Source organism: Protopterus annectens, chromosome 7.part0 (assembly GCF_019279795.1).
Source record: "Protopterus annectens isolate FY-2018-M chromosome 7.part0, PAN1.0, whole genome shotgun sequence".
NCBI lineage: Eukaryota > Metazoa > Chordata > Ceratodontiformes > Protopteridae > Protopterus > Protopterus annectens.
Genome location: NC_056739.1, coordinates 1,999,048,689 through 1,999,074,330, shown reverse-complemented (window position 1 = coordinate 1,999,074,330; position 25,642 = coordinate 1,999,048,689). Strand labels below are relative to the sequence as shown.

The following is a 25,642-nucleotide window of genomic DNA, read 5'->3' as shown; positions in this document are numbered from 1 at the left end:
AGAAAGCACCCCTGCATTACCAGGCTATCATTCATACCACACCTTTTGGCCATCTAACCTGGGCCGAAACCCTAAGGGTGGAGGCGTGTCCATATTCATTAAGGATATCCACACCTCCAAGCTAGTTGCTCAGCATAATGCATCCGAGATTATCCAAGTGCAACTAACTCTGGGCAAGACCGCAGTCCAAACTGTAGCTTGCTACAAATCCCCCACCATGCCCCAGGATTCCCATTCTTCATATCTTGATACACTGGAAAATATTAGGGTACAACCTAACACCTTAATAATGGGGCAATTTCAACTACCCCACCATTAAATGGGAAAACTACTCATGTACCAACTCTTTTGCTCAACGTTTTCTGGAATTCATAAATTCCAACGCCTTGGATCAACTTATCCACATCCCCACCAGGGGCAGCAATATCCTAGACCTGGTCATTACCAACATGGGCAACCAGTATTCCACACCAGAGGTCAATTCCTAATTGTTCAGATCTGACCACAAGCTAATCACCCTAGACATCCACATCCCGCCCCCACCCCCCATTAGGGAAACCACCGTAAAAAATTTCTCCAAAGCCAACTTCACGCTTCTTAAGACAGAAGTGGCAAACTTCACGACACCCATGCAGATGGACAATGGAGGTACGACTGCTGAATCCTACACAAATGCACTTTATAAGCACTTACACGAGTGCATGGATCATGCAATCCCTAACTGAACCAAGATGCTATCCTCCAAAAAAAGGAAGCCAATCTGGTGGTCCCCTGCCATAAACAGGCTCTACAACAGAAGAAAGAAACTTTTGCAAAAAAGAGTAAAATCCCATGATTGCAGGAACTCCCTGGTCAGCCTCAGTAAGTAGCTGAGATCCCTCATAAAATCCTCCAAAGCTAGTTATGAAAACAAAATCACCACTGATTCTAAAGACAACCACAAAGCATTCTATAGCTATGTCAAGAATCTCAATGGCAACACTCAGGTCTGCTCTGAGTTACAGCACAATGGCACTAAGTATGCAGAACCAACTGATATTGCCAACATACTGGCAGATAGGTTCAGTGCTAACTTTACCCCCTCTCAACCCCTAAAGGGCCCATCTCTGTACCAGAAGAATGCAAAGTTCCTGTAATCACGGCTGCACAGGTAAAAACCACACTCTCCAAAGCCAAGAACACAGCATCCATGGGACCTGACAACATCCCAGGCTGTGTTCTACACAAACTACAGAAAAAACTGGCACTCCACCTAAGTACCATGTTCAATCATAGCCTCACCTCAGGCTTTGTGCCCACTGAATGGCACACAGCAATGGTTATCTCACTCCATAAAGGGGGAGCCACCACAGACCCCGGGAACTACTGCCGCATTAGCCTGATGAGCCTGGTCTGCAAGGCTATGGAACGTATCATCATGGAACTTATAAACAATGACATTGGTAATCTCCAAACTCTGGACCCCGCCCAGTTCGAGTTTGTAAAAGCCAGATCATGTCTCCTAAACCTAATAGACTTCTTTGAAGCAGTCAACAAAGCCATTGACGAGGGTAAGGTGGTTCAGACAGCCTAGCTACATCTCGCCAAGGCTTTCTACACCATCCCCTACTTTGGAGTTATAGATAAACTCACTAAACTAGGTATAAATCCCTAAGTCACAAGATGGGTTGCCAACTGGCTCACTGCCAGAACCCACACTGTGAAAGTAGCAGACTCCAAATCTGACTTCAGAAAAGTGACAAGTGAAGTACCACAGGGTTCAGTCCTGGGTCCTCTCCTGTTTGGTATCTACTTCTCTGAAGTACAGGCTAACACAGAAGGACTTTGGCTAACGAAGTTCACAGATGACTGTGAACTAGAAGCCATAATCAAAACTCCTAACAATGTGGACGTCCTACAAAAGGGCCTCACTGAGAGAGATGCCTGGTGTCATAGCCATGGCCTCAAGCTCAATGACAAAAAGTGCATTGTCATCCCTTTTGGTAAAAACTCTGTACCCAGGAACCACCACATAGGTGGTAGTCTACTTAACACTGAAAGTGTGATAAGAGACCTTGAGACACAGGTGGACAGTAGTCTCTCCTTTGATAATCACATCACCACAGTAGTCAGGAAATCCTTCTACATGGCACACCTCATTGCGAAAGGTTTCTCATCCAGGAAAAAAGAGGTCATTGTTCTCCTCTACTCATCACTCATTAGACCCATTATAGAATACAGCGCCCTTTCTGGTGTGTACCTCACAAGACATCTACAACTGGAAAGGCTGCAGAAATACCTCACAAAGAGGATTACCGGCCTCAAACAGATGCCCTGTACAGACCATCTCAAAAAACTCCAGCTTTACTCCGTTGCATATCGTCTACTCAGAGGTAATCTCTGCCTAACATACAAAGCTATGTCAAACCCAGAGCTGTTGGACATGCTCCACTTAAAGATATCCCAATCCCTCTGAGCTACATGCTCTAGGGAACTAAACCTTGTCACCACAATAAACAGAACATGCTGGAGGGATAGATTCCTGCCCCAGAGACTTCCCATACTCTGGAACAAACTACCTGTCTATATCAAATATCAAACAAAGCTCCTCATTAGCACTCTTCCAGAAAAATCTTGATGATTGGATGGGAGATAGAAAATTCACCCCGCGGATCACTTCTGTGGCTCTGCTCGACAGGGGCACAGGAAAATAATTTTCTTGGGTGGCGAAAGCCAGGGTACCTTTTTGGCTAGGCTTATATAGGCCCTAGGGCCAATAGCCTAGTACCTACCTATGAACCTATGAACCATGAACAAGGTACGTATTTAATACAAAAGAAAACCATTCAGCTTAAAATGATTGGAAGATTCCTTATTTTGATCCAATCTAGTAATAGTTTTAGGTGGGCTTGTCCTGTACGACAGTTTGATTGGTGAATACCATAGACAAGAATATTTTGAAAGGTAGAATATACTCATAATTTTTCCTGATGCTTGTAATTGGTCCTGAGGGTAGTCTTTTTTTTAATAATTGATTTTTTAACATGTGATTATATAATTTTAATCTGATGGGTTGTCTTTTTCATTACATATGTGCCTTGTTCATGGTTTAGAAGGTCTCATGAAGCGGTGTTATACTACCTATCGTTGTAATAAAATCTTTGTACATTTAAGTCGTGGTAGCCTGGAGTCTTCTTGCTACATTTGGTTTTCATTTTTACTCCACGCTTTTGAGTGGCAGTTTTTGCTTACCCCTCCATTAACTGGGAAAACTACTCATGTACTAATACACTTGCCCAACGCTTTCTGGAATTCATTAATTCCAATGCCCTGGACCAGCTCATTCTTACCCCCACTAGAGGTAGCAACATCCTTGACCTGGTCATTACTAACATGGGCGACTGTTACTCTATACCAATAGTTACCTCCTCCCTGGTTAGGTCTGACCACAAACTAATCACCTTGGAAATCCACACCCCTCCCACCCACTCCCCACCCCTCCCGCAAAGGTAACCACCATGAAAAACTTCTCGAAAGCTAACTTTTGGCTCCTAAAAACAGAGGTGGCTAACTTCACGCCACCCATCTAAATGGAGAATAGTTGTATGACGGCCAAATCCTACATCAATGCACTGTACAAATACATACACAAATGCATGGATCTCACCATACCCAATAGAACCAAGGTGCTCTCCTCCAAAAAAAGGAAGCCAATCTGGTGGTCCCCTACCATAAACAAACTACAACAGAAGGAGGAAACTGATGCAGAATAAGGTGAAGTCCCAAGACTGGAAAAACTCCCTTATCAACCTCAACAAAAAGTTGAGATCCCTCACCAAATCCTCTAAAGCTAACTATAAAAACAGAATTGCAGCAGATAGTAAAGAAAACCACAAGGCCTTCTTTAGTTATGTAAAGAATCTCCATGGCAATACCCAGATTTGCTCTGAGCTACTGCATAATGGTACCTCCTATACCGAGCCAACAGATATAGCCAATATACTGGCTGACAGATTCAGTGCCAACTTTAACCCCCCCCAGGACCAATCACAATACTAGTAGATTGCCAGGCACCCAGTATTACTGCTGCACAGGTTAAAACAGCACTGTCCAAGGCCAAGAATACAGCTTCTATGGGACCTGACAATATCCCTGGCTGTGTTCTACATGAACTACCGAATGAACTGGCACCTCACCTGTGTGCCCTGTTCAATCACAGCCTCACTTCAGGCTTTGTCCCTACCAAATGGCACACTGCTACAGTCATCCCTCTCCATGAAGGAGGAGCGACTACAGACCCTGGGAACTATCACCGCATTAGCATGACAAGTCGGATATGCAAAGCAGTGGAACACATCATCATGGACCTAATAAACAAGGATATAGGGAATCTCCAAACTCTGGATCCCACACAGTTTGGTTTTGTGAAGGGTAGATCATGCCTGCTCAACTTGGTCGACTTCTTCACCAAAGCTGTGGATGAAGGCAAGGCGGTTCATACAGCCTACCTTGATCTGGCTAAGGCCTTTGATACTATTCCCCACTCAGGAATCATAGAAAAACTCACTAAGCTAGGCATCAACCCCTATATCACTCAGTGGGTTGCAAACTGGCTCACAGATAGAACCCACAGTGTGAAAGTAGCTGACTCCAAATCAGACTGCTGACCAGTCACGAGTGGAGTCCCACAGGGATCGGTCCTGGGTCCTCTCCATTGTGGTATCTACTTCTCAGAAGTCCGTGCCAACACAAAGGGACTCTGGCTGACAAAGTTCACAAACTATTGCAAATTGTGAGCCATTATTAACTCCACAAGTGATGTTGACATCCTACAGAAAGGACTCACTGAGACCAACAACTGGTGTCAGAACCATGGCCTTAAGCTCATTGCCAAAAAAATGTGTCATCATCCCCTTTGGGAAAAACCCAGTTCCCATGAATTACACATCAATGGTAGTCCACTGAATGCAGAAGACGTTATAAGAGATCTGGGAACACAGGTTGACAGCAACCTCTCTTTTGACCACCACATTGCCACTGTGGTCAGAAAGTCCTTCTATGTGGCACATCTCATAACCAAGCGTTTTGCATCCAGGAAGAAAGAGGTCATTGTCTCCTTCTACTCTTCCCTCATTAGACCAATCATCGTGTACAATGCTCCATTTGGCATGTACCTTACTAGACACCTACAACAACTGGAGAGGCCGCAAAAGTACCTCACAAAGAGGATCCTAGGCCTTAAACACTTCTCCTATATGGACAGACTCAAAAAACTCCAACTATTCTCTGTCTCATACCGCCTACTTAGAGGCAATCACTGCTTGACTTACAAAGCCATGTCTGACCCAGCTCTGTTAGAAATGCTACATCTAAAGAAATCCCAATCCCTCCACACCACACACTCCAGAGACATCAACCTCATTATCACAATCAACAGAATGTGCTGGAAGGACAGGTTCATAACCCAGAGACTGCCCATGCTATGGAATAGACTTTCCATCCATGTCAAACAGAGCACTTCACCTTCAAGAGAAATCTTGATGAGTGGATGGAAAATAGAAAATTCACCCCAGGGATCACTCCAGTGGCTCTACTCGACAGAGGCACTAGGAGTTAAGGTTGGGTGGCACGATGCCAGGGTAATCCTATGGGCTAGGCTTGTAAAGGCTCCAGGACCATTAGCTTAGTACACACCTATGAAGCTAAGTCCTTCTGTATTGCACAGCTTATAAACAAAATGATTGTGTCTATTTCTAAGGATGTGATCGTCCCCCTTTAATCAGCCTTCATTAGGCCAGTCATTGAATATAATACACTCTTTCTCATGTACCGGTCCAGAAACATGCAACAACTGGAATGCTCACAGAGGTACCTTACTAAAAGGATACAAGGCCAAAACAACATGTCCTAAATGGACTGAGTCAAAGCCCTGTCACTATGCTCCGTATCCCACAGTCCGCTAAGAGGTGACCTGTGTCTGGAATACAAGAAAGGGCATCCTCTGAACCATTACTGATGGATTTACTAAGCATCAGCAAGTCAAATGGCATCAGAAGTATTCAGTTTAGGGATCTAAACCTATTGTGCAACATTAACAAAATGGTTTGGAGGGACAGGTATATTTCGGAGAGGATTCCACTGCTTTGGAACAGACTGCCTCTCCACATAAAACAAAGTTCAGCCGTATCTATTTTCAAGGATTAGATCTATGGATGGGAAACAAAATAAATTACCCCAGGACTGCCCCCTGTACTAATAATGGACAGGTGCAGCTGCTAAAGCTTTATTCTGTGCATGAGTCCCTTCAAAGTATGTATGGTAAGATCCCAGTTGTTCTCATTATATAAAATTATTGATCATGGGATGGGTAAAGGTAGCCCAGCCTATAACCAAGTGTGATAATTTATTTCAAGCAGAAAAAGGGAATATGGCTAGGCTTAAAATGGCCCTCAAGAGCAGCCAGCCTAGCTCTTATCTATGAACCTATGATTGCTCAGACCATTGTTTGTTTGTTTATTTGTTCATTTTATATTAGGAAGCTAAATTTGTCCCTGCACTATCCTTTTGATCCACAACCTAGATAGAATTCAAAAACAATAATCAGTATAAATAAAAGAATGTTAGCATACACATCACTAAAAAGGTTAGATTATGTTAACCAATTTAACATTTGCAGCTTAATATGAAATCAAACAATTGCAGGTAAATATTTTGGCAAGATCAGTCGAGTCTACAGACTACAACACAGGCACCTTGTAATAGTACTGAGACTGCCCTTATTATGATGCATAGCCTAGATTACCAGCAGCAATCAGAGCAGCTTGTACTGACAACTCAGATGACTAAGGTAAACCAGTGAGCTTATTTCATGCCTGCAGTACGTTTACACAGACGTTTATAGGGGAAAATTGTTTTAAAGCATTCAGAAAGGAGAATAGGGTTGATAAGAGATGTGATGACGTAAAAAGTGAATTTCAACATTTGGGCCACATATGGAAAAATCTTTACTTTTATACTGAAAGGAGTGAAGTGGAGCATGCTGTGAATGTTTTGAGGTGGAATAAAGTGTTATAAAGTAAGTGAGAGAACAGATACTTGTGAGGTAAGTATCGATAACTATTTTTGGGAAATATGTAGGTTAAGGGACAGTGAGGAAGATGTCATGTTAAATGGGCAGTCAGTCTGCTTCTATGACAGAAATGCAGGTTATTCCTTTGAGAGTGAATATAGTACAAATCTACAGCTTCTAAGTTATATTTGAGTTGTTGTTGTGTCTTTCGAAGTTATATTTGAGTATGATGCGTATTTGAGACAGAAAGACAATAAAACAAAGGAGAAGATAGCACAGATGACATATTCTGTACAGGTGATAAGGACCCTTCACCTAGTTTACTTCCAGTTTCCAGACTAAGTTAGTAGGAGGTGCTGTATCTGCTATGTATGAGGGATGGTAGTTTTCTGATGTACTATAGCTAAGCTCTAAAAAAAGCGCTGTGCCATGTGCCGGGGTATTTAAGTTGCTGAACCATATCGGCGCCAGTTATTATGAGACATTTCCAGTTTACTGAATCTTTCTTATGTCTACCAGTACTGTTCATTAACTCGGCTGTTATTTTTTTTTTTTTGTTAATATTAAGCTCCTTTACAGAGAACCAGTAAAAGACAGTGAGGCAGTCCTGTATGCCGATGGAGAAGGTGATGGAAGGGGCAAGACCCATCCCAATTAATGCTAGATCATCCAATTAAAAGTGTGCCTAGAAAGATATCTTGTATACTGTGGATGTGCTATTAAACATAGAGAAGGGATAGAGTCCAAGGACAGATTCCAAAAGATCTTCAGTACAAAGTGAAAAGATTTGTCTACCTTAAAAAAAAAAAGAATTAGTCATATAATTCTGTACTCATGTTTAGGATTGGAGATGTACAACAAAGTTGAATAGATCTTTAATTAGCTAGAATGAGAGTCAAAGACGCATTGAATCTGTAAATAGAACTTTAGTGGGTCTTCTAGACTCTTCCTTTGGAAACAGAATTGTTTAATGAAAGACAAACAGTGATTCTGTCACCTTTCTTAAAATGATGTGGCTCATTGAACATAGGTCTGTGTGAGTAGACATACATTTTAAGGTCATTAAAAGAAATGTATTCTGTTAACTTGGAAAGCGAAAGAAGAATTAAGAAGGGGCTGTGGAAGTTCAGTGCTGTAAGAGAGAGACACATTTTGGAAGGGAAAGGATTGTAGTAAATTGGCAAATACTGATGATGCCAACACTGTTTAAAGACATTTTGAATCTAAGTAATGGTGAGTGAAGGGGAGTTATCATAAGACTGTAACTGCTTCTGTTTTGCTGTGGTTTAGAACTCAGGAGCTGGCTGGTTTCCTTAAGAAAGGCACATGGCAGTTGAAGGAGGAGAGAGAACAGATTGCAGAGAGGTGCATGATTAATAATATTAAGGGGATGTAGAGGTGGTCAAAGGCAGAGTGAGAAGTGGAAGACAAGAGAAAAAATAGTGGGGTCGTCTCAGCAAGCTTGAGCACTGATTGTTTTTGATTTATCAGTAAAGTAGTTTACCACCTTTCAGAAGTTTTGAAGATGTTAATTTCTTGTAAGTAATGAATCTGGATTTTTTATTAATAGTTTATGAATTTACCTATAATAAGATAATGAAATCCAATCTGAGGTTTAACTCCTTATGTGATAGCCATGCCAGATCCTTGTGTTTGCAAGTTTTATTAACTTAGGACGTATGCCAGAGGCACATCAGTGTATATTCCTTTGGTGGAAAATGCTTGTTCTGAATGAGAAAGAGAATATTTAGTTGGTATTTCAGAAGTCAAGGGCAGGTTGCCATGCTGTGGTAAGAAATTCTACTAAAAGAGAGCAATGCTTATTAGACAGATATACACAGAAAGATATAATATTTTAATTAAGTTTGTATTTTTAGTGGAGAAGAATGTGAGAAATGGGCTGTAATCATTATGTTAGGGTAAAACCCTTAGAGTGTTTAAATTCTTACTCTTGGTTTCTGACCACCAGACATGGAACTCTTTTTATGCTAAGCTAATGTATGCACAACTGGAAATCTTACCCACATCAGCAAGGTTTTTAGAAGATTTCTTAAGGTGAGAACTCAATGAGCCCTAACATAGGCAAGAAAAAACTCTTTGCATGCATTCTTAAACCACAGTGAAGGTACCCACTAAGTTTGCATTTGTTAAGTATGTTTAATATTATATTATGCTGGTACTTATTTCTTCCATATTTGTAGTGGTGGTGGTGCTGCAGTAGCGTTGTCACCTCACAGTAAGACGCTGTCCAGTTCGATTCACATTCTTCTGCGTGGAGACATGCGTGAATGGACGTACCTTCGTTGAATGTTGTACGTCAGGGCTGGTAACTCGGCACGTAAAAATCAACTACCAATCATTAGCGGACCAGAGTTCCACTGTGGCGACCCCTAACCAGGAAAAGCCGAAAGACACAAACAATTTGTAGAATACATTTCATAATGTACTTTCCGCTCAGTTTCTCTTATTTTAGTCTGTAACAGTTTGCATTTGTCTATGTTCTGCCACTTTATGGCTAAAAAATTATTCAATAAGATCGGGCCACATACTTGGATAATGAATGAATGAATTCATGGGATGAGTCATCATCTAAATAATAGATATCTAGTGGAGATGTTAAGTAGGGAGGGTGGGGTGCAAAACCAAGGTAAAACAGTCCATCCACAAAGGTTCCTAGATATGTTCTTCACATGAGATGATTTCATCAAAATGTAATTATCACAATATTATTTAAACAAAACAAATTCCAACCATCTAGATAGATGTCTGAGTGGTCTTGGATTGATATTAAGTATTTTCCCTAGGAGGTTTCAGTCAAATCCCGGAATCAGGTTTGACTCACAGAAAAGTTCCTTAAAGTGGCAGAGGGCCAGCTGCAACACTGTCTTTATTATGGGGTGAGGACCTAGAATGTTATTCCAGCACCTGAAATGTCATTCCTGCATTGTTATTTGCTACTAGATTAGTATACACTCAGTCCACCATAGGAAGTCCTAGATAAGTCCCTTATGGCTAGGAAAATTGGCAGAAGGTGGCTGCAGACAGATGCAAGAGTGTGATTCGTGCATGTTAGAGATACCAGCAGGTTATCCTGATATCTGTTTTATCATTTCTGTGTTCTGTTCAGTAACACAGGGCTGGCCTAGGCTGATAGTAGCATGTATTGTGCCGTGACTTCATGCACCCTGTTGTTTGCAGAACAAAAGTGGTATCACTGGTCCTTAAGTAGGCATGCTTAATGCTGTATGTTTGCATTATGGGATGTGATTTGTTTGTGATCATGTAAACCCATAGCGTGTGTTTTCTTATAACTTATTTGATTGTTGTACTGCAGCTATATGAAGTTAAAAGCAGGCATGTTGTAGTTTGAGTAAGACTGTGGCTTATTTAATGAATCATACAGAATGACTGACATTCTCTCTATTTTCAGGGCAGCCAAGGTGAACCTGGAATTGGTGTGCAAGTAAGTATTACTAATAACTATCCATCACAGTTATTCATATTTACATTATTATTATTATTTTTTGTGTAGAAAACTGTTTACTTCTGTGACTCTGGAAACTTTGACAACTAGAATTGTCTAAACCAGAACTTGATGCAGAATCTGTCATTTGTAATGACATACACACACACACACACACACACACACACACACACACACACACACACACACACACAATAAATTACCCTGTTTGCCTCATTATGACTTATAATAAGTAAGTTTACCTTTCTTCTCACCTTCAACAGTATCATTCATCAGCTTATCTGTTTTTGTGTTTCCTTTTCAAGATAATATACTTTTAATTCCTCCGGTATTCTCTGTACTGCTCCCAAATGTATCTGCCTAGCTCAAGTGCAAGCCAACAGTTGCATCAACTCCTGTTACAGCTACACGTTTTTCTCATCTACCTGTATAACCACTGCTATCACTCTTAACAAGTCTATCATTGGGTAGTCTTAGGTATGCCATGATGTAGCTTTTCAGCAATTATTGACAGATGCACACATGAGGACTGGAACTGACTGGGAATTGATAAGGGTATTTTGTTGTGGTGGGATATTGATGTTGTGACTTGCCAAATTTGAGTAGGCAGCAGTCTCCTCCATTTTTCTGTATTTGTCCTTTACTTCCATTACTTTAATGCAAAGTTCCTGTAATCACGGCTGCAGAGGTAAAAAACACACTCTCCAAAGCCAAGAACACAGCATCCATGGGACCAGACAACATCCCAGGCTGCGTTCTACACGATCTACAGAACGAACTGGCACCCCACCTAAGTACCATGTTCAATCATAGCCTCACCTCAGGCTTTGGGCCTGCTGAATGGCGCACAGCAACAGTTATCCCACTCCACAAGGGGGGAGCCACCATGGACCCTGGGAACTACTGCCCCATTAGCCTGATGAGCCTGGTCTGCAAGGCCATGGAACGTATCATCATGGAACTTATAAACAAAGACATTGGTAATCTCCAAACTCTGGACCCCACCCAGTTCAGGTTTGTAAAAGGCAGATCGTGTCTTCTAAACCTGATAGACTTCTTTGAAGCAGTCACCAAAGCCGTAGATATTGGTAAAGTGGTTCACTCAGCCTATCTAGATCTTGCCAAGGCTTTCTACACCATCCCCCACTCTGGAATTATAGATAAACTCACTAAACTAGGTATAAATCCCTATGTCACAAGATGAGTTGCCAACTGGCTCACTAACAGAACCCACACTGTAAAAGTAGCAGACTCCAAATCCAAATTCAGACCAGTGACAAGTGGAGTACCAAAGGGTTCAGTCCTGGGTCCTCTCCTGTTTGGTATCTACTTCTCTGTAGTACAGGCTAACACAGAAGGTCTTTGGCTAATGAAGTTCGCAGATGACTGCAAACTAAGAGCCATAATCGAAACTCCTAACGATGTGGACATCCTACAAAAGGGCCTCACTGAGACAGATGCCTAGTGTCAAAGCCATGGCCTCAAGCTCAATGCCAAAAAGTGCATTGTCATCCCCTTTGGTAAAAACTCTCTAACCATGAACTACAACATAGGCGGTAGTATACTTAACACCAAAAGTGTGATAAGAGACCTTGGGACACAGGTGGACAGTAATCTCTCCTTTGATAATCACATCACCACAGTAGTCAGGAAATCCTTCTATGTGGCACACCTCATCACAAAAGGTTTCTCAGCCAGAAAAAAAGAGGTCATTGTTCCCCTCTACTCATCACTCATTAGACCCATTATAGAGTACAACGCCCCCTTTGGTATGCACCTCACAAGACATCTACAACAACTGGAAAGGCCGCAGAAATACCTCACAAAGAGGATTACCGGCCTCAAACAGATGCCCTATGCAGACCGTCTCAAAAAACTCCAGCTTTACTCTGTCACATATCGCCTACTCAGAGGTGATCTCTGCCTAACATACAAAGCTATGTCAAACCCATAGGTGGTGGACATGCTCCACTTAAAGAAATCCCAATCCCTCCGAGCTACACGCTCTAGGGACCTAAACCTTGTCACCACAATAAACAGAACATGCCGAAGGGATAGATTCCTGTCCCAGAGACTTCCCATACTCTGGAATAAACTACCTATCTATATCAAACAAAGCTCCTCATTAGCACTCTTCAAGAAAAATCTTGATGATTGGATAGGAAATAGGAAATTCACCCCTGGGATCACCTCTGTGGCTCTGCTCGACAGTGGCACTGGAAAATAATTTTCTTGGGTGGCAAAAGCTGGGGTATCTTTTTGGCTGGGCTTGTATAGGCCCCAAGGCCGATAGCCTGGTACCTACCTATGAACCTATGAACTTCCCAGAAAACACAGTGGTAATAAGAATTTTATGTTTTCTTCTGCTATGGGTTATATATGCATGCATGCAGATAAATTAAATTCTTCAGCATCTGTAAGGAGCTGCCTTGTGTCCAGCTTCTTCCTAAAGCTCCCCATCATAAAGGAGAGGCAGCAGAAGTACTTCATCCTACCCATCCATGTGCAGGACTCCAGCAGTCCAGGTATGCTCCTGAAATCTAGTCACTGGCCTCAGTTCTGTACACCAGAGAGCCAACCTGCATTCTGTCTGTTCCTGCAAGAATATTTGCAAACCATAATTTCACCACTCACTCGCCTTCATTCTGTCAGTTTCTGCAGTACTTAAATTTAGTACGAGACCTTGTTTTCAGCACTGATTACTGCCTGTAGATAAACTTAGTGATAACAACAGGGTTTCTTTATTTCTGACTGCTTATTGATATCATAGGTGAAGTCTCCCATTCTATGTAACCTGAAGCCAGTTTCCGTGGTCCTTAAGACAATACATTCCTTGATGCAGTGACATGCTGCCTCCCTCTCAAACTGTTGGAATGATACTAAAACATCTGGAAATCAAACCATACAATGGTTTGTGTTGTTACCTCTGTAGATATAGAAAAAGATCAATCCATGAGGTATAGTCAGATAGTAATGTATTTATTTATTTTATTTATCTTTTTTGAATGGGTTAGTCCTACTGGAATAGTGACCTCTAATATTTCCTAACTTTGTTGTATACATTCCTAGTTCAGCAGCAGACTCTAGGTGATCTTAAAGCTGGTTATCAAGAGACTGTCATAAGAATTATTCTGTGGTGTAAAGAAGGGAATGACCTTCTGTATGATGCCTCCACAGAAGGTCAAGGGCACAATAAGCACCGAAGCCACAGGATAACTATAAAGGCATTATCAATGCTGTGATCTAAGGGGCGTGACAAAGAAAAGGTGTCTCTCTGTGAATTAAAAAGTGGGCTACAAGCACAATGCACTCTGCATCATACATCTGTCCTGTTTATGTCCCCTGTGAAATTAAAGTTGTTTGTTTTCATATTTCATCCATTTTATGAAGACCAGCCAAACTGTTGGGGAGAGAAGGATGTACAGAAACATTATAGCTTCTGATGAAGTAATCTGCAGCGGTTAGTAGACAAAAAATATAAACCTGATCACTTTTGTAAATCAGTAATTTGAATATTCTAAAAAGTTTGTTAATTTGAAATTCAGAAAAAAAAGTGAATTCATAAAATATTATTTTCTGGTTGTTGGCATGTTCTTGTTATGGTAGTAAGTAATTCTGTTCTGAAAAATGACATTGTTCTTGGCATTAAAATTACTATTATATTTCACTGGGTATTCTTCAAATGAGATCTTCAAATGTAATCATATTAAAAGGTAGTGAGAACACAGTAACTCGGTTGCTGTTCTGAAATTACTTTGTAGGGCTGCATCAAAATTTCTTCAATTTTTACAAAATCAGAAGTAATAACATTTGGATTGTGTCACTTTTGGGTACAACTTCCTTAGTGGTTGTGCTGGACTATGAAATATGAATTATGCAACTGCAAACTTTACTGCTTAGTAGTCTGTCAAGGAACTATCAAGCGATGTGAACAGCATTTACTTAATTTGCTGTATTAGGGTAATATAATATTAATAGTTGTTGTTTAGTCAGTCAACATCCACAGCCATCAACAGGGTAGAGGAAGGGGAAGGATTTTGTAGTTAATATGATTCTGTTGTTCTGCTTTACCACACTCCATGAGGTAGAGGGTAGATGGAAGTTAAAGTATTCACATTACACTAAAGAGTACCATGCATGATACATTATTATGGCCATCATCAATTAAGTGTAAAGAAAAATGTAAAATAACCGATACATAAAATAAACACACAAATTGGGCTTTCACAGTTTAAGGTAACTAGTCAAAATCCAGTTATATAAAACAACAAATATTTTGAATAAATAACTAATTATAAATATATCTTTTGTAGTGACATGCCAGATGACTATGCTTTGATTACTAAATAGAACAACATTTGCAATTGTGACTTATGATACAATGGAGTATGAAAAAAGTCTGAAGTAGGACATTACATGAAAATGAATATGAGAAAATAAGGAAGAAATATGGAAAGAAAGCAGTGAACAAATTAAAATGTAGCTTAAAAATCCACCTAAAGATGACTAAAAAATTTAAATACAAAACATTATTATGGCATTACTTTGAATGATACATACACCTTAAGCAATAGATGTCTGGTACTACATTTCGGTGATAAATTCTGAATGTCCCCAGTTATGGAAATGCTTACAAAGCTGCTTGCTTTATATGATTCCTTTAACATGCTGATAACCCACAAGTCAACCAGTACTGGAGTGAAAACAGTTGTTACATGAATACTTATAAAGTCTGAAACCATACCCTACAGCAAAAAGTCTGTCAGTGCTTAGGCTGAGGGAGAGAAAATCAGGTGGGAAAACCGAAAAGCATTTTCTTCTCGGGAAGGAAAACCTACCTGATGGCTTTTGAGGGACCTAGTGATGATGCTACTTGCATCATTATCTTCTCAAGACCCAAAGAAGATAAAGAGCAGTGTCTCCGGCACTTATTCCTTCCTTCCTTCCTTTTCTTCCCCCAGCAGAGTTGCATAGGGCCTTATGGCAACCAGCTGCTTAGCATTATTTTAATGAAATCCTGATAAACTGTACACATCCTAAAGAAAATGGCAGGCAGACTAGATGCAACTTCTGGATGGAAAAGCAAGAGCAGAATTATTATTTCAGTGTTTCTTCCACAATAGAAGTAGATATAGCACAGAAGGAAAATAATGATATTAGTTTTTCTACAGAAACATAAAACTACTTTAGAGCAAGTTGTAGTTCTGTTTACGTAACAAATTTGAGGAAGAAAATAAGGAAAATAACAACTTAGATTTATGACGACATACATACGTACATACAAATATTTTGAGCACTGCCATTAATAACCTTCCGACCTGCCAATATACCAAGGTAGCTGTTCCTATAATAAGTGTCCAGGCTGTTCTTAAAAATATCTAAATTAGTCTGTTCCATGCATCAGCTGCTCTCACAGAACCAGATTTGTACACTTCTCATTCTTATAGAATCTTCTGCCTAGGTTGTCTGATGATTCTATACTACTTTTTGATAACCCCAAACATTCACAGAGGGAGTTTTTCTCTAAACGTCCAATATACCTGAATGAGGTCTCCTATTAAATATCTCTATGAGGCACTGGATAAGTTGAGATATTTTAGTTTTTCATAATAACATAAATTTTCACATCCATGAAAGCCCTTGGTATATGTCCACTGTCCTCTTGCCAGTTTACTCACTCTTCTATTGTTATAAGGTTTCCATATTGTTATTCCATACTCAAGTTTGGGTTTAATGCAACTAACAATGACTTCATCATTTCTGGTTTCACAGACTTTGTAAATCTTTTTATACAACCTATAGTTCTATAACTATCATTAACCAATTGGCTGATATGATTAGAAAATTCAAAGCTGAATCTATTCATATACCCAGGTCCTTGAATGAATCTACAGTTTCAATCATTGTGTGCTGTATTAAATATTCAACTTCCATTTTGTCTCCCAAATCTCATATGTTTAGTTTTTGATGTATTTACAAGCATATTTTTCTCTTGTGCCAAATGGTCAATTTAGTCAAGTTCTTTTGCAGGCATGCCCAGTCTGTAGCGTATGTAATCAGTTTACCCAATTTCAAGTCATCTGCATACAGACTGTAGAACACCTCCGATGAAAAAGATAGGTCTGAAGGATAAAATCCAAACAAGTAAGGGCCTAGGACAGAGCCCTGTGGGAAACCCTGACTGTAACCAAGAATTTCACTTGTCCAGTTGTATGATACTTGCCATGTCCTATTTGTAAACCATACAGCTATCCATCTTATCAAGAGTACATCATTATCTAGTTGTACTAATTTATTGATCAGTGTTTTGTGTATGACCATGTCAAATGCTGAAGTTAAATCTATATAAGTTATATCACAGTACATTTTTTCATTCATAGTTGTTATTATATTGTTATAGAACATCATGTTACAGGTGGTAATAGATCTATTTTCAACAAATGTATGCTGATATATGGTTTCAAGTCCCAACTTTTCCAGTTATGAGATATAGATATGTATCCAATATTACCTTTTCCATTATTTTTCTCACAACACAAAAGTAGACTTAAGGGCCTGTATGACTTCTAAGTTTGTCCTACTCCCCTTTCCCTTAAAGACACGCTTAATAAGTGCATGTTTCCAGTCTTGAGGAACCTCCCCATATTTATATGACCTAGTGAATAATACATATAAGAGTATTGAAAATTCCTGCTAAAGTGTTCTCGTGTCATTATTACTAATTCCATTTCCACCCGGTGCTTTGTTGTAAATCCAGTTGCAGAGTTCCTTTTCAATATAATCTAATTTGATTTCAGTATCTGAGGTTACCTGGATGATACTAGGACATCTTATCATCCCTTTGTGGAGCCAAACAGTTTTGCATAAGATTTTTTAAAAATATCTATAATCTCTTGTGTCTGAGAATAAATTTTAGAATCTACACACAGTTTATCAATTTTTAAGTCTTTACTCCTTCCACACCCTGTGTATCAATAAAATGGTTTCCTGTTATGCTTAATAATATGTAACTACCTTATCCTTATGAAAATATATGCCCCTGACATTGTATACCTAGATCCTGACGTTAAACTTTTTTTAAATTTTTTTTTGTATTCAAACAATTTCTCTTTCAAAATTTCCCATATACCTTCTGCAGTTTTTTTCCACTGAACACTTCACTCTATTTAGTTTTACATAGTGACTGGTTTGCTTCTGTATAATCTGTTATTATTCTTCTGTGCATTGGTTTAGATTTCAGTTTGACAGAATTATCTAGCAACAAATTAACCTTTATAAACCTTTCATCACTGTGCAACTCACTGGTAAGATCAGACCATAAACTAATTTCACTGGATATTCACATCCTGACCCCACCCCCTGCCCAGAAAACCACAGTGAAAAACTTCTCTAAAGCAAATTTCACACTCCTCAAAACTGAGGTGGAATCCTTCAAAGCCCCTGGGCCTGTGGAAAATACGGCCCAGACCGCAGAATCCTTTATAAACGCATTCTATGAACACCTTCAGGAATGCATGGATCATGCGATCCCAAATAAAACCAAGACCCAATCCTCCAAAGGCAGACGTCCTGTCTGGTGGACCCCAGCCATAAACAAACTATACAATAGAAGGAGGAAGCTACTAAATGATAGAGCAGAAATCCCAAAAAGGGAAGGCATCACTGATCAGTATTAGCAAAAACTACGGGCACACATAAAATTGTCTAAGGCCAGCTTTGAGAAAAATTGCACAGGACACTAAGGATAATCACAAGGCTTTCTTTAGTTATGTTAGGAACCTGGGTGGTAATTCCCAGATATGCTCAGAATTAGTCCAAAATGACAAAAAATACACCAAACCCACAGACATTGCCAACATCCTAGCTGACAGGTTCAGCAAACTTCTCCCCTCCCCACCAAAAGGGCAAATATCTATCCCAGCAGAGTGCTGCCCCTGACATCTCAGATGCTCAGGTAAGAGCCACCCTCCAAAGCAAAAACACAGCATCAATGGGACCAGGCGGTGTCCCGGCTGCCTACATGAACTCCAAGAAGAGCTAAACCCAAACATAAAACTACTGTTCAATCTCAGCCTTACTACAGGATATGTGCCCAAACAGTGGCGTACAGCAACAGTGGTCCCTCTCCATAAAGGTGGTGCCTCAACGGATCCTGGAAACTATCGCCCCATAAGCCTGACTAGCTTGGTCTGCAAAGCTATGGAAAGGATCATCATGGACCTCATAAATAAAGATGTTGGGGACCTACAAACACTGGATCCTACCCAGTTCGGCTTTGTTAAGGGCAGATCCTGCCTCTTAAACCTGGTTGATTTCTTTGAAACAGTCACCAAGGCCATTGACGAGGGAAGGTGGTCCACACAGCCTACCTGGACCTAAAGTCTTATACAATACCCCACTCGGGCATTATAGATAAGCTCACCAACTTAAATATAAACCCCTATGTCACTAGATGGATTGCAAACTGGCTCAAGGACAGAACCCACATGGTTAGAATTGCTGGAGCCATGTCACACTCCAAATCAGTTACAAGTGGTGTCCCACAAGGCTCAGTCCTGGGACCTCTCTTGTTCGGTATATATTTCTCGGAGGTACAGGCCAACACGGAAGGACTGTGGCTGACCAAGTTCGCAGATGACTGCAAACTGGGCGCCATAATCGACTCTCCAGCCGACACAAGCATCCTCCAAATGGGCCTCATAGAAACAGACAACTGGTGCCAGAGCCATGGCCTCAAGCTAAATGCCAAAAAGTGTATAGTCATCCCCTTTGGCAAAACAAAGTGCCAAATTACCACATAGGTGGTAATCCATTAAGTACAGAAGAAGTAATTAGGGACCTGGGGACCCAAGTTGATAGCAATCACTCATTTGACAACCACGTGGCCAAAGTGGTTAGAAAAACATTTTATATAGCCCACCTAATCATGAAGGGATTCACATCTAGATCAGGGGCGTCATCGCTCTTTACTCATCCCTCATCAGGCCCATAATTGAGTACAATGCCCTTTTGGGATCAGATACCTGCAGCAACTGGAAGACCCCAAAAGTACCTCACCAAGAGGATCAAAGGGCTCAAACAGATGCCATATGCTGCCCGGTTAAAGAAACTCCAGCTCTACTCAGTGGCATACCGCCTGTTCAGAGGCAATCTGTGCCTGAAGCCATGTCCAACCTGGAATTAATGGACATGCTGCACCTCAGAAAATCCAAATCCCATCGAGAGACTTGAACCTCAGCACTGAAATAAATAGGACATGCTGGAGGGACAGATTCATAACCCAGAGGCTCCCTTCACTCTGGAATAAAATCCCAGTCCAGGTTAGGCAGAGTCCCTCATTGACTCTCTTCAAGAGGAATCTTGATGAGTGGATGGGGGATTGTAGGTTTACCCCGTGTATCACTTCTGTGTCACTGTTAGACAGAGGCACAGTACACTAACCTCGAAAAAGGGCATAGCAAAATTCATTTAAAATGGGTAACACACTCTAGCTAGGCTTATAAATGCCCTAGGGCAGATAGCCTAGTATGAACCTATGAACAACAATGGTAAAACTTGACATGAAGTAACAGTAATTTCTTTAAGAAAGCAAACTATGTCTAGTATGTTCCATTCCCTGGTAGTTTTTTTTTTTTTTTTAACAGTCTGAAGCAAATGTTATTGTAGCCTGTTTCTGGTAAATTTAAGTCCCCAGACACTATTATTCTTCCCTACTGTGTTTCATGCAAGAAATGTATGAATTCCTCTAGGTCATTAGCATTTGACTTTGGGGGTCTATACACTCCAACAATTGTAATGTGTTCCAGGGTTGTATTTATTGTCATAGTTACACAAACTATAGTATTGGTGCTATCATTGAACATGTAATAATCACAGGTTTCATAACTATCTTTAATCCCTATTATAACACCCAACCTCATTTTTTTTTCTTAGAATGTTTGTTAAAGTTAAAACATTTATACCCTGACAGAACTCATTTCCAGTCATAGTTCTTTAACCATGTTTCACAAACAATAACAACAGCAATCTTGTGGGAATTGTATTTATTTATTTATTTGGCATTTTTGACCAGGATAGTCTGACTGAGCTATTGCCCTTTTTCAGCAGAAGCCTAGGGAGAAAAGCTCCACAATACACCTACGTAAATATTTCACAAATAAAGTAAAATAAAATAAAATAATTAAGCAACAGCCATTGTAGTACAAGTTAGAGAGGACAGCTAAATACACATTAATACAATGTAGTAAGTATAAACAGGTAGTAAATAATGGGCTGTCATCAGTGGTCAACAATACATACAAAAAGCAGTTTGTCTTTTCTGTTACAGGAGGTGTAGTTATTTATTATAACAGCCATAATGCAAATAGGGTGCAGATAACATGTTACCAGGAGTAAGAAGTGAAGGAGCATGGACAGTCGAAAGAGGCTGTGCTATCATAAGAGGAGGTTACTATCTGTAAGATAACTAGAGGAGGAGGAAGTGGAGGAAAGGTAGGAATAGAGAACAGTATGGGGGAAGAAAGGATGGGATTCAAGTGAGATGATTACAGTGACAGGTCCATGTGCTGCTTAGGTAATTTTTGAGAGCTTTCTTAAATTCATGAGCCTGTGTAATATTTCTAAGGGTCATGGGAAGCTTGTTCCATGAAAGAGCGGGAAAATGGCTGTAGAGATTCTGGACAATAGATTTTTTTGAATTTGTAATTCTGTACAAGACATTGGTCTGAGCTTCTGAGGGATCAAAGGGGGTATCGAGGGAGACTAGTGAGGAGATGTTAGGGCAAGAGGAGATCTTCACCAGGATACAATGGATGACGAGCAGTTGAGTAAGCAAAAGTTGGTGAGGAAACTCAAGCCAGTTGAGTGTCCTGAGAGCATGACAGTGGTGAGATTTAGAAGGCAGATTAGCAGCAAATCTAGCAACTTTGAAGTAGGTCGTTTTGAGTTTGAAAAGGAGTGAGGATTGTAAGTTAAGATTTGCGAACTGTAGAAGAGGTTAAGGAGAAGATATGCATGGGCAGGTGAGATTCTGGAGTCTGTTGTGAGGAACTTTCTATACAGTAGGCCAAGCTTTTGCTGTTTTTTCTTGATACAGTGAAGTACATGAAGGTCAAATTTAATTTGGTCATCTATGATTGCTCCAAGAAGCTTAGAGTGGGTTTCAGCCATGATAGTATTGTTGTTAAGGGAAGAGATAGTGAATGAGGATTTGAGGTGAGAGAGGGATTTTAGGAGGAAGAATAGAAGTTTTGTCTTTTTATGGCTAAGTACGTTGATTGTCATGTTTTAGTGATGTTGCAGGATTTTTGTGTCACAGTGAGAAGTCCAGAGGGTAGTCAATGACAGAAATGATTGTGGAGTTGTCAGCATACTGTATGAGGGATGACTGAGGACAGGATGTGTAAAATTGGTTAGTGAAGATGTTGAAAAGAAAAGGGCCTAGAATTGAGTGTTGTGGGACACCTGTTTTGATGGGGAGAAAGACCAGAGAGCCATTTGACAGATTTATGTCTGTCTGAGAGGTAACTGTTGAACCAAGAGGTAGTTGCTGAGGAAAGGTTGAGTTGAGAAAGTTTGGAGAGGAGGATGGGGTGAGAGACAGTGTCAAAGGCTTTGGAAAATATCTAGAAAGAGACAGGACACTAGTTTATTATTGTCTCTGGCTAGTGAGATGGAGTCAGTAAAGGAAATAGCTGTAGTGGTGCTGTGGTGGGGGCAGAAGCCATGATTAGGTTTTCTTGAGGGAGACAGGCCAGGATTTGTTTATGAACACAATGTTCAAGAATTTTAGAGAGAGGAGAAAGTATAGCAATAGGTTGAAAATTAGAACGCTATACAAAGTTCCCACCTTTATGTTTAGGTATGGTATAGAATTGCTTCCACAGAGTGGGAACAGTGGATTCACCTATTCAGTAGTTTAAGAGGATGGAAACAGGATATGCTATGGACTTAGCAGCAGCCTTAAGGAAGAGAGATGGCAGGTTATCTGCAGATGGGGAACATCAGGGTTTAAGCTTAAGAAGGAAATTTGTAATGTAGCTGGTAGGAACAGGATTTAGAGAGAGGGGATTGCTTTGCAGTGGGGGGTGGTGGGAAGTGAGGGATTGGTCGGGTAGGAAGTCTGCATAAGTTTGCTGATGTTATCAGTGAAGTATGAATTTAAAATGGATGCTGTTTCTTGGATGTGTTATTTGGGCTGGGGTTCAGAGTTGAGGGATTCCCTGGGTGGAGAATTCGGTTGATAGTATTCCAGAACTTTTTAGGGGGTTTGAGTTCTATAGTTTGAGGTGTGTGGTAGAAGTTCTTTTTACCAATGTTTGTATTTTTTGGTCAGATTGCAGAGTTCCCTACATTTTTGGTAGTGGGTGAGAGAATTGGTCTTAGTCCAGAGTTTCCAGGCAAAATCACTCTTATGCATAATACTGCGAGTAGAGTGGATGAGCCAAGGAGAACATCAAGATTTGACTCTTATAGTACTGGGAGGGATAAGAGAGTTAAGTGTGTTTAGAAAGATGGAGTTAAATTGTAGAACAGCTTCATGAAGAGGTAGGAAAGATAGGAAGGACTAGTCTATTGAGGTGAGAGATTTATGAAATGTGCCAGGGTTGAAGTTTGTTAGCCCATGGCATTCTTTAAATTTGTGAGGTCTAGGGAGGTGGGGGAAGAATCTTTGGACGTGTATTGGGGAGTGGACACTAATGGAGTCTGGTTGGGATTCAGGGTGGTAATAGAGGTTAGGATTGGAGACAAGAATCCAGTTAAGGATAGAACTGGCATTGGTGGGTTTATACTGAAAGGTGGGAGAAGAGATAAGTTGAGTGTATCCATATAGGTTAATGCTGGTGGTAGGGGAGTTAGAGGTGAGGGTTAGCTAATTGATAACACCGCCTAGTATTATGGTTTCATTAGGTATATCGTCAGACATCCAGTAGAGAATATGTTCTAATAAGGGTATATTCTCTCCAGGGGGTATGTAAATGGTGACTGTAGTTAGGGTTTTATGGTCATTAAGTTTGCAATTGGCTATAATGAGTTCAGCTGGGCAAAATGAATGGGAAGGGTTGTTTGGGGGGATAAGGTTAGGAGGTCTGAGTAAATTATGACAGTTATGGAATGTAACAAAGTTTCCATTAAAAAAAAACTTTATTATTAATGCTTCTAGCATTAACAACCATCAGAGATGCATCAAATATTGCTATCTGTAAAATGTAAAATTTTCACCATGGCAAAAATCCTACCTTGTGTTTGTCAAATATTGCAAAACACCTACTGCAAACATTCTCTTCCCTGATCTTAACAAGTGCACTCCATCCTGTCTGAGAATGTATCCCCAAAACTAGGCTTGGATGCTCTACACATTTCCATTTTTTAAAATGGGACTTTTTTTTTTTTCATGTACCTATTTACCCAAAAAAATATTTTCATTCACGGTGACCTGACTCTCCTTTCTATATGTAATTTATGAAAAATATGTCCTAACACCTATACAAACTATGCTATCTAAGAGAGCTGTAAGTTCCCTTTTAACAGTCAGAAAGTCCTTGTGAATGAGATCATTTGTACTGACATGAATAAAAACAGATCCGTACTTCCTAACATTAAAGCATTCTAAGGCCTTTCTCGTATCCTGTATAAGGGCATGTTTTAAGTGCACAAACAAGTCTTCAACAAGTGATGCTTTTGGAGTTGGGGTTTTCAAAACAGAGAAATGGTCCACTGCCTTAAATGTCCCTGAACAGCAAAGTTATTATACATGCCAAGCAACAACCTTTATACAGTGTGTTTGTCCATTTGGATAATTTGTAACTGGGTATAAAGTAACTAGAAAAAAGGTAAACGAGTATTATATTTTAGACCAGCTTCTAGTGGCAATATTGATTTGTGTTCTGTCATACTTGTCACCATGACAAGAATTTATGAAATTTCCTCTGTTTTCTGCAGTTATTTCATGCAAAAGTAAAGTCAGTTAGATATCATCTCTGATTTAATATCATATGGAAAAAGTGCATGGAAGTTATATGATGGCACCTTTCTAGTTGTGATCTTGTTTCAGCTCTGATCCACTGCAGAAAGCAGATAAGTTTCCATTACATAATGTTTGTGTTTAATTTTCTGTTTTTAGGGTTTACCAGGTGCCCCTGGCACTCCTGGTCGTCCTGGACAACAGGGTCTTTCTGGTGCTGTGGTAAGTGGATAAAATTTATTTTTCCTGCTATATGATTTTGTTTAGAGTTTGTTAAATGGGAAAATGCCCATCTTCACAGCTCATTTTTTGTTTTAAGGGGTTAGAGGAATATTCTGGAGTGTACTGATTTGTTATGTTACAAATTATTCAGTATGTGCATGGAAGTGTGCTTATTAACATGTTTGTATGTTATTGAGCAGTAGTCTTAGTGAATTGAGTAATACTTTATACTCTGATTTCATCTATCCTTTCATTCCCTTATTTCTAATTCTGACTTTATCCTGTTCAGGGTCACAGAGGAACTAGAGCATATTCTGTTATGCAAGACATGCAAGGCATGATACCAGTTCGTAGCATGAAAACTGTCCTTCCACATTATGTGCGCACTCAAGTGTGTACTGCACCCACCCCTGCATTCAGGTTGGAGTGCAACCAGCATGTTTTGTGGATGCGCTAAGAAAAGGGACCTCTTTGCAAAAATCTATATCAATACAGAGAAGACCTGCAAAATCCACAAAAATTTCAAAAGTTAAATATACCGATCATAACAGATGAAACATTAAATCCAATCCATTGATAGCCACTGAAGTTACTTTTGGAACATGTGTACTGATAAAAGCATATTTGCCATATTGTATACCAACCTTGAGTTATTGAATGGTTCAGTCATCTATTACATTTTATAGACAATGCCCTATGAAAAAGTAGTTTATGCTTCTACTTTTACAGTAAGCTAAAACCAGAATATTGATTGAAGTAACAAAGCTTACTAGCATGGTATCCCAGCACTGTAACATAACACAACATTGTTTCAAGCTACTTATTTATTATATGTGAGAAAGTAATGCAGTGTGTGTGTGTGTGTGTGTGTGTGTGTGTGTGTGTGTGTGTGTGTGTGTGTGTGTGTGTGTGTGTGTGTGTGTGT

The 25,642-nt window shown here is 40.0% G+C and overlaps 1 protein-coding gene across 3 annotated transcripts in view; it reads left to right on the top strand.

Moving 5' to 3' along the window:
- The window catches only part of LOC122807296 (collagen alpha-1(VII) chain-like), a gene marked incomplete at its 5' end in the record, with an annotated part of 1,562,855 nt that overhangs the window by 922,434 nt on the left and 614,779 nt on the right, over positions 1-25,642 (top strand). For all 3 annotated transcript variants that reach the window (XM_044078425.1, XM_044078422.1, XM_044078423.1), the window contains 2 exon segments: positions 10,479-10,511; positions 24,655-24,717. In XM_044078425.1, coding sequence (XP_043934360.1) covers positions 10,479-10,511; positions 24,655-24,717 — 96 coding nt within the window.